This window comes from Drosophila eugracilis, unplaced genomic scaffold, assembly GCF_018153835.1.
Source record: "Drosophila eugracilis isolate 14026-0451.02 unplaced genomic scaffold, ASM1815383v1 contig_90, whole genome shotgun sequence".
In the NCBI taxonomy this organism is placed as follows: Eukaryota; Metazoa; Arthropoda; class Insecta; order Diptera; family Drosophilidae; genus Drosophila; species Drosophila eugracilis.
In genome coordinates, this window is record NW_024573812.1 from 732,117 (window position 1) to 747,612 (window position 15,496).

At 43.1% G+C, this 15,496-nt stretch overlaps 1 protein-coding gene across 1 annotated transcript; it reads right to left on the bottom strand.

Moving 5' to 3' along the window:
* Positions 1 to 10,334: 10,334 nt before the first annotated feature.
* On the bottom strand, positions 10,335 to 14,648 carry LOC108106769 (segmentation polarity homeobox protein engrailed). Its single transcript, XM_017214008.2, has 3 exons — positions 12,967 to 14,648; positions 11,686 to 11,783; positions 10,335 to 11,413 (listed from the first exon to the last, which is right to left on the bottom strand). The coding sequence occupies exons 1-3, from the start codon at positions 14,291 to 14,293 to the stop codon at positions 11,165 to 11,167; spliced, it is 1,674 nt and encodes a 557-aa protein (XP_017069497.1). The 5' UTR covers positions 14,294 to 14,648; the 3' UTR covers positions 10,335 to 11,164.
* Between the last annotated feature and the right edge of the window lie 848 nt (positions 14,649 to 15,496).

Below are 15,496 nucleotides of genomic sequence, written 5' to 3' on the forward strand. Positions count from 1 at the left end.
GATTGAAAACTGGCTAAGTGGCGGAGACACCGAAGATCTAGCCGTTGGATAAGCCGCTGATGAATATGTTCAATGAATGAAAAATACTCGGCCTCAGCTATTTTAATTAGGCCTGCTCTGCGATATTAATATGTATGCATACCTCTGCAGGGCATGTAGATTTCTTTGTTTTTCATTTTTATTTTAATTAAGCCATAATTTATCGCCAACAGCACGCGGACACGCAGGCACGTTAACAAAAAAGGGCCACACTCGTCGTGGTCCCCTCACGACTCGCCTTTCTGCCCACTTGGCCGACACCTGCCCGTGTAAATTACCCAACAAAGCGGGGCCAAGTCGGCTCCACGCGACACTTTTTAGGCCATATGCAAAGGCAACCTTTTGGCTAACAGTGCAAGAAACTTGGCCACCAGCAACTGGGAGTGAATTAGCCAGCCAGCCAGCCAGCCCGGTGGTCTAATTAGAAACGATCTTGTCAATTAGCCAGCGAACAGGCCACCGGGGAAAGGTAAGGCTAAACTAAGGCCCAAACCATGTCATGTTGTCTCTGGAGTTTTTACCAAAATTGTGTTCGGGCCAGTGTTCAGTTTTTTGGTGGTCTCTTGATCGATGCGAATACACGGATCGGGAGAAATTATATGGCTGCCGTGGCGGTCGATTCAAATTTTTCAATTTCTCGAAACCCAAACTGAAAAAAAAAAATAAAGAAAAAACCGAACACTGAGCAGCAGTACATGTTGTCCAGCGTTGTCCAGGGAGAGTTGTCCCCAGAGAAGATTCGGTGCGCAGGTGACTCTTGTTGGTCCGATTTACCTGGAATTCGACGCTTAACTAATGATGCTCATCAGGCTGCTCAATGGAGACCCCAATATCCATACACCGGCTACCGTATCGAGGGGGGCGATCTTCGATGTTTCCATGGAAGATCGACGCCAACTGAAAATCAATTTTCAAACTCCGCTTAATTACCCATTATGAAAAATTGCAGTCGTTAATGTTTTCGGTTGCCTATCAAAATCGGTTTTTCCAAATAAAACAACAACAATAATGAAAAGTAAATGAAGTGAATGAGGATCACCATTCACCATGACCATCATCCTCATCATCTCAATCTCCATCTCCATCATCATCATCATCTTTAGCTGGGGCAGCCGGGTGGAGCGTTGAGCGTGTAAAATGCTTTTCCGCGTCTCCGACTCGCAGAAAACCTTTGGCCCTGTTGCAAAATGCGGCAGCCACAACAACTGAAAAAGGCTAAAAAAGAGGAGGAGGGCAGCGGCCGGAACAACATCGATTTTGTGCACTGAAAAAAACTCAGATTAAGAAAGGAAAAACCAAAAGAAAACCTTTAAATAACTTATCTTTACATTGAAAAAGTGAAAACTTTTTGAAATTATCATAAATCTCCTTTAACCAACTTATAGATTTCTTACACCTTTTTTCTCTCTGTGCAAATACCCAACTCGTCGCAGACACGGCATCTGGACCACCCAAGTTGCCGGCTTTGGCTCGGACAGTACGAGTTGGCCCATTGGCGAGCGAGTGGCTATTAAGCCAGCCCCAAGCCGGGCCACTCGATGATTACTTGAAATTCAATTGCAGTCCATTAGGAGTGATTAATATGTATGCGATTCGGCGGCGGCTGCAGTAAAAGTATCTCAACGGAAACTAAGAGCGAAGATTCCCGAAGAGAGTCCCCATCTTCAGATCCTCGAAAAATGCACTGCACTTAAAATTATTGACACTTTGGCGATCGATCCAGCCTACGTGAGCTGGCTACTGTGATGCCTGGATCTTACCAACTAAGAGAGCAGTTAAGAGAGGGAGACAAGACACAAAAGGGTAGAAGAATCAAGGCAGAAGGCTGCAGAAGAAGACGGGAGGGACCTGAAGACTGCAACTTAAGACCACACACGAAGTTCGAGGCTGCGCCACAGGCTGCTCTGGGCAACGGAAGGCGGCAACATCGACAGTAGTTTTGCGGCTCGTTTGCTGCGTTGACTCCTCACCGATCCCCATCATTATCATCATTGTGGACCATCATGATCATCATGGTCATGCTCATGATCATGATCATGATCACTGGGCCAGGCCAGAACCTCATCATCGAAAAAGATCTTCTTCCTCCTACTGATGCGGCGCCAAATTGCAGCAAAGTAAAACAGCGTTTAGCATTGTGCTTGTAATGATCTTGGTCAGGCAATCCGATGGTCTGCCTTCTGCAAATCTACTGGAGAACAGAAGAATTGAAACTCGAAAGAACCGAAGAATTGAAGAGAGGTACCCGGACTTAAGAGAAGACGCAACCAACTCGTTGGCTGACTTAGCGCCTTGCTTGGGGTGTAATAATTTATGTATTTTGATTAGGCCGAAGGTTTCGTGGCTGTCGGCCCTCGGGTTTTACTTTATAATTGATAAGTGCTTTTGAGATACTTTTTAATCAACCTAATGAAACATCTGAAGGTTTTTAGATATGTCTATATCTGTATCTTTTAAGGCTTACTGGGTGGTTTAGATACTCGGTTAATTTAGTACACATTTTTATAGGTTTAAATTAATTTACTTTGCTGATATCTTTGATAGTTTTTATGCTTTGTCAGGGATTTGGTGAGGTGTCTTAAGGTTGTCTTTTTAGAGAGTTTCTTTTATTTATTTTTATAAATAAGTGTTAGAACTCTTAAGCATTATTCAGTTGGTAATTGATGCTGCAAGGCTTTTCTGTAAATTGTTGAAGAGTAAGTTAGGTTTTGTTGGCTTCCGAATTCAGAATTTGGCTAAAGAACTTCTTAAAATCTAAAGAACATATACTAGCCCAGCAATAGTTTGGTATTAAGTTAAATAAATCAATTTACCGATTTAAAGATATATTTTCTATACTTACTGATTAAAAGTTTACTGATTTAAAAAGATGTTTACTTAAAATAAGAATAAAGATATTCACTAACCCTAAAGCAATGACAATATTGTAAGTTTCAATACTAAACATACTTCGGATAGCTAGCCCTTTAACATTAAAGTTGTCACTGATCGAGCGAAAGTCGCTTTGGATTTCCCCTCTAATTACTCACCCACTTAATGGCTTTGATCTCAATTAAAGCGATTTGATTATCGTGAACGTATAAGGGCCAGGCCATATCTTTCCAGCGAATTAGATGTCTTTCGCCATTAATTTGACGCGGAGATCAGCTCAATTACACCACTTCTGAGTTTTATCGCACTAATTACGCTGGAAGGGGCCCTGGGATTTGCTCGGTATTCCAAGTGACTCGGGGATTTAGGGTCTGTGGAGTTGAAGCTCCAAGCTTGGAACCCATAAAAATCACATCAAAGTCGCGTCCGTTTCGAAAACTAGTTGCTATAAAACTGCAATTACCCGGCATGCACTAAAACGCTCAGTTCGCAGCACTCGGATTTATGGCCAACAGAAAAAAGGGAATTAAAAAAAAATCAAACGAAAAAAAAAATGGATTTGAGGGCCATAGTCCCAAAGAACTGGGCATTAAATCTCGCCTCACCACCCACTGGATGAGGTGGATTTTCCTGAATGTTTTTCTTTCTTTTCTGCTTTCCTGTGCCAGAGCAATTCTTCTTTTGGCCAAAAGAAACGGCCAGCAAAAGCTCAATTTGTACCTCAATTAAGGCGTCGACCATGGCACACTGAGGCAAAAAAGCTCCGTTGCTTGTGGCGCATTTCCGTTTCCGGGGGGAGGTGTAAGGTTGGGAAAAGTCCAACCCCCTTCCCCATACCTTTTGCCGCCCATGAATTATAGCCAAGATTCGTGCTCAGAGGCGCTGCACGGAGTCAGATAAAAACTGTTTGGGCCAAAATGTTCACGCTGAAACGTCCTGACTCCTGAATGGAGAGATAACCAACGGCGGCGCGCGATTTTCAACACATTTTCCCCCGGGGCATATATACATCCTTTTTTTGCTGCGTTAGCAGGGTTACTTCCCCAATTTTCCCATCGCTTTTCCGCGCTTTTCATTCGTTTTATTGCGCCAATGTTCAGGCTGCAGTTTCGCCCCGCTTTTCCTTGCCTTTTTTCCCTCCTGTTTTTTGTTTGCCTTATTGAGCTTTCAGCACTTTCGCTTGGTTTTTCTTTTCTGTTTTTTTTTCTTATTTCTTTTTTTTGGCGTTGGCTTTTAGGGGGTGGCACTCTGGCTGGCTGGCTGGCTGGAAAAGTGCAGAATCAAATAATTTACTTTCCAATTCGCGCTGAGATCACGTTTTTAATTTGAAAATTTTACAACTTGCGCGAACAATGTTTATTTTTACACAGCTTTGGATGGGGTGGGGTGGGGTGTGTGTGTGTGTGTAGCGGGTGTGAGCCAAGCGAATTCAATTCCAAGTGCCACGGATTTTACTCCCCTAATCGGGAATCAGCGCGAATTTGTTTATGAAGCCCGCTGCTACCAATTAACCCTGTGTGTGTGCTGCTTTTTGTGTCGTTTTCTGGCTCTTTGCATATGGAAAACAATTTGTTTTGCTGTTTGGTGACTTTTACAAGGTTTTTTTTAAGTTTTTAACTGCCAAGAAGGGTAGATGAGACCTTGGGATACTCTAAGGTAGGGAAATGTTAATGAAAATGGCTTACGCCATTAAACTAAATTGAGTATATAATTAAGAAATTTAATAATCAAATATGTTATTCAGGTAATAATGTTTTAAATGTAATTTAGGGTTATAAAGCTGCTATTTTCCTTTTCTTTATCTTGTTTTTGAGACTGCTCATTGCTTTAAGATGTTACGTTAAGGATAGGTTACGTTAAGGAAACGTTACGTTAAGAATAGTGTACGTAAAGGAGGGGTTACGTTAGGGAGACTTTTTATCGAGGAAAGATTACGTTATGGATAGGTTACGCTTAGGAGACATTACGTTAAGAGGAGGTTACGTTAAGAGGAGATTACTTTATGGAATCGTTACGTTTGGAATAGGGAACGTTAGGGAGATGTTACGTTAAGGGAGAGGTGACGTTAAGGAGAGGTTATGTTAAGAAGACGTTACCTTAAGGAGAGGTGACGTCAAGGAGTAATCACATTAAGAATAATAGAAAAGTAATATTTTTTTTCCCTATTAAAATACAATATCTCTATATTGACTAACACACTTTTATAATACAATTTAACAGAATCTCATTTATTTCCAAATCGAAAACGCAACAAATGCCTTATCGCTCACCAAACATTTTCCTTTTTAATTGCCAAAATATTTCCCTTTCGGCAAAATATTTACTTTGCCACGGGGACAAGTTCTGTGTTTGCCTTCGTTGATTAATTAAACGGCGGCTTTTCGGCCACCCACAAACCTAACACGCATGTGTACGTGAGATTTTGATATATGATTGTTGGCCAAAAAGAAACCTTGGCGATCCGTAATGGTTGCAATGCTAAATCAAATAAAAAAAGAAAAAGAAAAACATTTCGCATAACGCGAATTTCATCGCATGATAAATGAGGGACTTCCGTTGCACTCGCTGCGATCGAAAAGGAGCCACTCGGAGAGTTGGCTTATTGTTCGTTGTTTGTCATATTCAAATGCCAAAATATTGTCATTATCAATGAAGTTGGTTTGTTTTTTTATTAACTTTTTGCAAGGCCCCCATTGTTGGGGATCATTTGTCTCCCTGGCATTGACCACCTTGGAGTTTTCGTATCTTCTGGCTAATGCATTTCTGGTCAGTTAGTCAGTTGGTCATTTATTCACCCAGCCAGTCAGTCAGTCAGTCAGTTGGGCATTCATTCAGTCATTCCAGCAGTTGCAAGGTTGTTGGTGCATTTCAATTAGGCGGAGTCTTTGGCTCAGTGGTGTCTTGACCCGCGGTTCAAATTAATAATTGTTTTCTTCTCTCTTTCTCTCTCTCTCTCTCTTTCTTACACACCTGGCTAACCCACTTGGCGGCAGACGACACCTCAATGACATTTACATACACGAAAATAATGTTCGTTTTTACGTTTTGCCATTAAGCATTAATAAGCACAAAATAATGTTAATAATGTCATCATCGCCAGGCAGACCCACCGCTGAGGTGAAAACCTGTAAGCCATGGCTCTAACATGGCTTTTTCTTTTATTTTTTTGTCTCTTTGTCGGGTAATAAACAGCAGTCCTGGCTCTCACCCAGCGACATGCATTTATTCATAATAATATTTATAATATATTTATGGCCATTTGACAGGGCTCATAAACGAAATGTTCAATTATTTTGGCTCTTTGATGGCTGCAATTACATCCGGGAGACCCACCGCCGGAGGCGCCGCTTGCTTGATTATAATTTCTATTGGAAATATTTTTCTTTCTAGGGTTAAGTAAGAGCTAGGCTATAAAAGAAGTTCCCATAGATTTCATGGACAAGAAAGCGGTGTTAGAAAAACATCAAAAATGTATGCTCCTTACCCCGGAATATACTTTTTAAGGGATACTCCTAAAGCTCTTAGACATAGTCCTATACGATTTCGACAACTTCAGTAAAATGATCATAAATGTCAAATTTATAAGCTTTCATTAAACATATTTTAGCCTATAATAGTTAAAGATTAAATAAACTTCCCAGAAATGTAAAAACTATCCATTTTTAAGCACCAAAAAGGAACTAAAACTGAATCTTAAACAGAGAAAAGTGCTCCATTTTTCTTAAACCTTAGATAAATTCCAATACCGCAAAGATACTTTTCAAGATACTTCAAGATACTGCCTGATCATTTTCGTTTAAATAAAAGTTCTAACCCATCAATGGCATCCGAACGAGGCGCCCGTGTTGACCAACTCAATTAGCTGGGCATTGAGAGCAGTTAGCAGCTAAGGAGGTGCAAATCGCCGGCCAAACAAAGGCGCAAGCAGCTGAGCAATTAGCAGGCAGCAAATTGTAGCCGCTCACGGAGTTCGCTTCTAGAAATCAGACTGCTGAATGCGCCTAACGAAAGACAATCAATTACAATGGGTTAACAAAGCGAGGATCAAATATTTGGTCAGTGCTAAGCGCCAGCAAAGGGGTTTAAGATACACAGATATATACACCATAGATACATAGATACAAACGTAACAAAGATACTGAGATACAAAGATACATACGCAAGCCGATCAAATGCGTTGAGTCAACAGAGCATTGACGTCTCGAGTTGAAGGAGATGGAGATGGAGGCTGAGAGATGATGATGATGATGATGCGTTGCCAGGGCTTAAAGACTCAGCCTTTCTGGCCATGTTGGCGTTGACTTCTGCTGAAAATCCAAATCCAAATCCAAGTGTGTGAGCCGCCCGACCGACCGACCGACCGACCATCCAACCGACCATTTGAATGTTTGTTTAGGCTGGAGCTGAAGCTGAAACTTGGCAGCCCATAATATGTGAGATACTCATGAGATACTCCTCATGCCATTGGTAGCGCCGCGGTAAAAAACGTACAGGAGAGCTGGCCCGCGACTTGGAGCGCCTGTCTGTTGGCCATAATTGAGTGCACTTTCCACGGAACTCTGGCAGCAGCACCAGCAGCGATTATGAAATGCCAACAGCTCCAGCTCCAGCTCCATCTCCATCTCTTCAGCTCCAGCTTTAGCTTTAGTTTTACTGACAACTCCGGCCGGCACAAATGGCGAACATCAGGCGCTCGTAATCGTAACGTTTAAGTACGACGACTGTTTCGTTTGCCGTATATTTTCCGACTTCATATGTTCATATAGTATGTACTCTATATATATATGTATATATCTCGTAAATCAATTGATAAAGCGAAGCGGAAACAAGTGGCGCTGCGATGGGCCAAATAAATCTGCCGTCGCCCATTTGGATGTTTACTAGATGCCCCGGCATAGCGGCAATTAAGGCGACAAAACTGCAAAATGCTGCACCACCCAAAAAGTGCAATTAGCGATCGTCGGTGGAGGGGGCGATCTGTGGCGATGAGGGATGTGCAGCTGAACGGGGTGGCAGACACGTGTCTGTCTTGGATACGAAATCAAAAGGGGGCATTTACTATTCACTCCAGCATCTTGAGTAGCATTGGGGCACTGAGAGAATCTTACTAGGACTTCTCAGATAGTTTGAGATTTAAGATTTATTTAAAGAAAATGTAGTCCTTTCTTTTCTTTCCGTTTATTAGGAAGAAAGTAGTATATAAAAACATCTCCCAAATGAAATTCCTTTTAAAATTATAATTACTAGCACTGATTTTCTCTCTGTGCTGATTTTGTAGTTTGCATTTTGTATTTGTAGCCAGCGTCAAAGGGGCATAAATCACAGTCGCTATGGAAATGGTAGATGGGGTAAATCGAGAAATGGGGATCGGGTTAAGAGGGGAAGCAGCGCCCACACAGACGACTGACTTATGGAGTCGGCATATGTGTTTTTGTGGCTTTTTAATAGCCCGCTCGATGGATCTCATCGTCGCTCCCCTAACTCCTTTTCCTTGAAGGCCTCAGCATCCCCTAACCAAATACCCCATACATTGTATGCGCAATTGAAATTCCATTCCCTGAGCTGTCTGAAAGTGAAATTTAGTGTGTCACTTGGCAATTCCTCCTAATTAGAAGTGTTGAAAGTGTTTGCTTTGATATTAAACTAAAATAAACGAAAAGAAAAGGCATTACTAACTCTGTAGAGCACCCTACCAAGGCAAAGCTTATTGGTAACCTCGACTTGCTTATGATGATATCTATATCTCAATAGGGGACTATAATCGATAGTTTGGGGTATGTAATTTGCCTTCGTTTTGTTGGCCCAACTATTAGACGGCAAATTACTCACACATTGCCACACGCTAGCTAGCAGGTAATCAATTACAGGTGACCCCACTCGTTACGAAATTGATAGAGTCGTGCGGCTCTAACTATCCAATCGATGAATCAATATTGCTATTGAAAGTGATTCATTAGAATTAAAGCGGGGCTTAAAGCGTGATTAAAGTTTAAATTGTTGCTAAGTAGTAGGTTGCCATGAGAGATTCCCTCCTAGAGCAAATTTGGTAAACTAAATAAGTTAATAAATAAAAAGGAATCTTTTTAATACCTAAATATATATCTCATTTAAAGTGACAAGTTAAAAAGTCTAAGGTTTATTATCTATATTTCATGGCGATAATAAAGTAGTTACTTTTTCAGTAGAAAATATGTCAAAGAGTTACGTTGATTTATCGTTAGTAAGGTTGAAAAATGTTAAGGCTTAAATCTGTAAATTTATGATTACTTTTTACTTAAGTTTAAAATTTATATTTTAAAAGATACTTTTGTTTTATTACAACTTTATTTTGTATGCAAAATGTATCTAAATTTGTTTCTCAGCTAAGAAGAGAATCTTTAAAACTGTTTAGGTTAAAGTTAAGCAGCCTTAAGGGACATATTCTTTAAAAGATATTTTGCTTTACGGTTCAGTTTACTTCATTCTCAGAGAAGGAACTTCTTAACTGAACTTGATTTTTAGCTTGGAAGAGAGATGAAGTCTTCAACAACATTAAGATTAAAGGTAACCCCTAAAGAACTGTTTTAGAGGAGAAGGTTTTTAACTGATTTTAAGTTTGAGATGCAAAGAGGTTAAACCATAAAACATGTAGAGATTGAAGATATATAAGCTAAGTACTTTAGTACTATAAAAGAGGAATTATACTCTTCCGGAACATGAACACAAACTGAAGAAACTGAAAGCCCAAAGCCATGTTTAAACTCCCACCAGCTAACTTATAGAGTATCTAATAAAAAAGTTAACTTGATTTCCGCTTCCATTTAATTCGATTTGCAGATACAAAGATACATACACCATACCAACCGACAGACAGACAGATGGCGAGACAGATTGCGGGTATGTTTGTGTGTACTGCTAATGGGCAAATTGTCTAATTGGTTCATTACGTGCACAAATGGATTTGCGCCTCTATAATTCGGCCGATTTGAGATCCGCATTGGCTGAAAAGCCCCCCTCGAGACATGCGAACGAACGGATTTGAGCCTCAAGCTGTGCAATTAGCGTTTGGCATCAATTCATATTCATTTTAGATATATATATATACTCGTATATATAGTATATATGAGTATCTATGTATCTTAAACTGCAGTGCACACATCAACGCTTGCCAGTAAATGTCAGCTGCCCATCTCGCGCGCCCCCATCCCGATTTCTGAATTGCATTTTTGCATTTGCATTTATTTTCAGCAAATTAACGCCGCTCGCCGCAAGATCTGTGCCAATAAATCATTTGATGCCAACTTGCGGCTGACTGACTGCGCCCTGCTCCCAGCTCTCAGCTCCCTGCTAATACATCTTCTTTTTTTTTTGTATCTTTTTACTTCTGTCTCGTCAGAGATATTTGTTTATAGTTTTAGCGGATTTGGCTTTAATTAAACGGAATGGAATCGAAGACCAAGATGCTGCCTCTGATTTTGATTCGGAATGTGATTGTGCAATTAGCAGGGCAATTTCGCCCTCGCCCTCTGACGACAAGTGTTGGTTTGATTTAAAGACCTGCAGCCTTTGATGTGACAGTTGCATGGGGAAATATCAGAGAGAAAAACCAAGGATAATGCCAACGATTAACCCAGATGTAGGCTTGATATTTTGCCCCCTTTAATCTTGCAAAGACCAAAATGTAAATTTTCATAATTCTTTTATTTCACTTTTTTTGAGTTTTCTTTTTTCTTTTCTTGAACTTGCTTTAGCACAAACATTTCGTCGTTAATTTCTTAGGTGCATTTGCCAGCTATTAGTTGCTCGTTTAACATTTCGCTTAGTAACTAAAAATACTCATTCATAGCGATCCTTAAGACTAACTAAGAATTAGGCTAAGTGTGGGAAACTGTTAAGTTACTTAATATACAGATTGGTTCGTAAGCACATAATTTATCGAGAATAATAACTATAGATGATTCGTGTGTAGGAATATAAGTGTCTGAAAGTCGAAGCGATAGCTAGAAGCCTTGATTAGGGTGTTTTCTTGATAGCTTAATACTTTTCGGCTAGCCAAAGGTGGTTAAATAAATAGGCCAACAACTTACAGCTCAAATTCGCTACGTTTAGATCTTAGGCTAAGTTAGGGTTTAAAGATATATATATATACTATATATATACTATATACAAAAACATATGTACGCTACAATTATATCACATGAAAAACCATTTGTACGCCCTCGAATATTGCACGCCCCCTTTGAAGGTCCTTTGAAAACTGCCTTTTGCCTTTTGCTTAAGGAATCTGCCCGTTCATGCGCATCTCGAGCTCCTCCTCCTCCTTGGTCAGCGGCACGGTGGTGTGGTTGTACAATCCCTGGGCCATCAGCTGCAGGGCCAAAGGATTCTTGGAGCCAGTGGATTTCTTGATCTTGGCCCGCTTGTTCTGGAACCAGATCTTGATCTGCGCCTCATTCAGGCCCAATTCGCCGCTCAGCTGCTGGCGTCTCCTTTCGGTCAGATAGCGATTCTCGTTGAACTCCCGCTGTAATTTGGAAAAAAAGAGAAAAACTGGATGAGTTTCGGATGTACATGGAAGATATATACATAGTCAGGTAGGGAAAATCAATTATTTGCGGTTTTAGGCCGAGCGTGGCTAATTGGTTAAGTACGGACAGGATGCGGTGGTGGCCCAGGATGCATTAACAGCGGGCGGTGTCAATATTTTGGTACAAATATGACACAACATAAAGGCAGGGGGAATTGGATATGGATATGGGATGGGCTGGCTATATACTATATGATATAGAAACTCACTTTAAGGCGGGCCAACTGCTCGCTGGAGAAGGCTGTGCGTGGTCGCTTCTCGTCGTTGGTCTTGTCCTTTGGCTGTTTGGGGCGGCGGTAGCGGGGTCCTAAAATAAAACGAAGAAAAATATATACATATACGTTAGTTCTATTTGCATAAATGCGGCACATACTATTAATAATATTAATGATTTAATTAGCATATGTCTGGGTCGGAATTCCTCTACACTCGCACTCCCTTTCGCGTGCTGGCGGGGAAGTGTTTAATTTGTCAGCTGTCAGCGGAAAAGAAGAACTTTGCCTCTAACGAACCCAAAGGTCGCTTGCCGGGCATATTTTAGTCAAATGGTTTTCCTAACTCTTAGACTAACTAATTAACAACTAAGTCCAAGTCACTGGCTAATTGGCAACTGGAGACCCCTTCGATCCGAAGTGCTTATTAGATTTCCACACATTGTAAATTATAATTTAATTGACCGGCAGTAACTAGAGATCGTTGTGATTAATTTCTAGCCGCTGAGAGTGGCTATCAACGCCTCGATTATGGTCTGCCATCGATTGCATTGACACCAAATTAAAAAACCATTGCCGGCCATAAAAAAGCACTTAACTCGTCAATTAACACAAAGCCTAAGAAGAGGCTACATGAGGAAAAATCTCTGAAAGAGTTTTCCTTTCGGGGTTTCGGGTCTTCCCCCCTATCATACTATCTTGACATGACTTCTCCCCCGCTTTCGTGCGTCAATCGTCAGCGGGTTTTTAGGGTCGCCTGCTTCTGCTTGGCGTGTGTGTGCGTGACCGGTGACCTTCGACCCGAGGATCTAACAGTTCCGATAGCCAAGAGCTGCAGCCTGTGCGCTACACGATGTCACATAAAGTGTCGCTCTTCAAAAGGAGCGCACTCGCTGCGTGAGGCCCAAAATCGGATTCGGATTTGGAATGGGAATGGGTATGGATAGTTATAGAAATGGGAGTCAGACTCATTGCCATTGTCCGCGTGTCGCCTAATTGTGGCAGTGTCCTTCGGATTTATGACACAAAACAGAGCTGCTTGAAAGGCTGCCGCCACTATTACGCTCCCCACTGGGTGGTCCCCATAATACCATTTTCATGTGTCATGTGGAATATGTTATGGACTTTTTTATGCCGAACCTTTGGGAGTTCCTTGTTGTGACAGCCTTCGTGGGGTATTTTGTCAGGGAAACTTAAAGATGATTTATCCTTATATGTACCCCTTCTATATCCCATTTAAGATCTTCTCAAATCCAACTTAATCTAACAGATACTAACCTGAGCTGGGACGATCGCTGTAGCGGGTGCAGTAAACCCAGGCGGGCCACATCTCGTTCTTGCCGCCCTCTGTGGTGGTGGATCCCGTTTCGGATCGTGTATCATCCGAGGACTCCATGCCGGAATCCCGGCTAACGGCAGATGGCGGAGGAATGGGTTGAGGCTGGGGACTGCTGGCATTAACGCCAGATCCAGAGCCACTTGCTCCCAAACGGCTGCTGGGCGAGGAGTTCAGCGAGCTAGCTGCCGAGGAGCAACCGGATGAGGAGGAACTCGAACTTGTGGCCACGGAGGAGGTGCTGCTGATGGTGGAGGCATTGGAGGCAGGTGGTGGACTGGCCAGACTGCTGGCACTGCTGCTCAGGGGAGGTTGTGTCATCGATGGGGCAGCAGGTTGTCCAATTTGCGAGACCGCTTTGCACAGGGATCCCAGGGCGGACTTCTCGGGATTCGAATCGCTCAACTTAGAGCTCATGGGCGGTGGGATGACGGCGTTGGCTGCATTCCTTCGCAGGCGGCTCTGAACGATCTCCTCGTGGATCCTGGGATAGGCAGCGGGATTAAAGCAGTTCAGGAAGTTGGCCCGCTCCAGCATCATGGCAGCAGTGGCTGCAGCAGCGGCGGCCTGCTGTTGGCGGCTGAACTCCAGGAGATCCACTCTGGTGAAGGCGGAGGGCGTGGCTGTCTGAGAGCGATTCGCCTCGAATGGCCGGAAAATGCTAGCCTGATTTTCCATGGGCTTTCCTGGTTTCTGAACATCACCGAAACGATCGCTGAGGATGTTGGAGATGGAAAAGGCCAGCGATGGCTTGGCCGTGGACTGCTGCTGGTGGGCGGGTGGTGGCAGACGTCCTCCTGCTGATGTATCATCAACATCCACATCGATGTCATCGTCCTCCTCCACATCCTCCTCCTCGTTGGTGGTGTGCGTTTGGTTGTGGAAACTCATGTCTCCGATAACGGAATCGCTTTCCTCCTCCTTGATGGTCAGCGGCGTGGACGAGGCGGGCGTGGAGCAGGATGCAGGAGATCCACTGCCACTTAGACGCTGCTGCAGTGCAGCAGCATGGGCGTGGGCGGCCGCAGCAGCTGCTGCAGCAGCGGCGGCTGCAGCGGCATCAAAGGCCATGGCCGGATGATGGAAGACACCGGCGGCCAATTGCTGTTGATGCAACTGCTGCAGTTGCTGCAGCTGGTGGAGATGCATTTGTTGCTGCTGTTGTTGCTGCTGCTGCTGTTGCTGTTGCTGTTGATGGTGGAGATGCTGCATTTGTAGGGTAACGGGACTGGGCGCTGACTGTGGACTGCAGCGATCCTCCAGGGCCATTGATTTGGTTTAAACTTGGCTTAAATACACACAACGCTAAAGACACTTGTCACTTTAGTCACTTGACACTTGGGTTTCTGATTCTTCTGATTGCTCAGATTTAGTCTGAGATTCTTCTGTGTTTGGCTTTCTGTTTGATTTTCGTGTTTGATTTTCGGCTGTTTGTTCCGACACGCACGTCTGTTCACATCGAGCGCAACGACTGAATTAGTTGACTACTTCGGAATCGCAGCGACGACGTCGGGGAGAGTTAACGCGAGAGCCGATTGAACTGTCACGGGCGAAAGAGAGGTCCGACCAGGCCCGAGCGAGAGGGCATTAACAAGCAGGGCACAAGTATGGTAGAGCCCAAGTGCAAGCGAGTCGGCATGCGAGCGAGTGAGTGACAGCACTTTGGTGACAGTGACGTGAAGAGATGAGAGTAGAAGATGTTCCTCTGCCTGATCGATTTTTGCTCTCTCTTTTAGCCTTGTCACCTGCCCTCTGCGAACCGGTTTCTCTGGCTCACTCACTCCTCTTATTTAGCCTGCTGAGCATATCTCTCTCTTGCTTACTCTCTCACTCACTCTCTCTGTGTTGCCAATTTTGTGGTGTTGGGTGGGGGAGGGGGGCTTGTTAGGCGGCAATATGACTTTATTATGCGCATGCTGGAGCTGTCAGTCGGTTGACAACTGTGTCCCCAGCGAACTGCGCAGGCGCAAGCTCTCCCTCTCTCACGGGGCGTTACCACTGGTGGGGTTATATAGCCGCACTGCTCTCACTTACTGAAAGCAAGCTGGGAAAATGGCTGCCTTTTCCAAGAGGGGGAGAACCAAATGCCATCTCTGTCTCTTTAGACACTTTTCATAAGCATTTAGTTTTTGTTGATTTTGTTTTTGGCCGCGACGTTTCAATCTGCGTTTTCTACAGCCTACAACTTTATCGACACCACCTTTTTGGCCGGGAAAAGAGGGGAGAGGAACACAAAAGAGAGAAGCATGGGAAAACCGCAAAGCTAATTGTTTTAATTTAAATGCGAGGGGGAAAACTTTTTATCACCCCCTACCCTGGCTATACGAATCATTTGCGATTTTTCACAAAAACATGCTAAATACACGATGACAATTTATTTTCGGCGGGCCAACAATTAACCAGTTAAATGTGCCTTGAAAAACAGCTGACGCAATTGATTGATATTTAATTGACTTTTAATTTATTTATTTG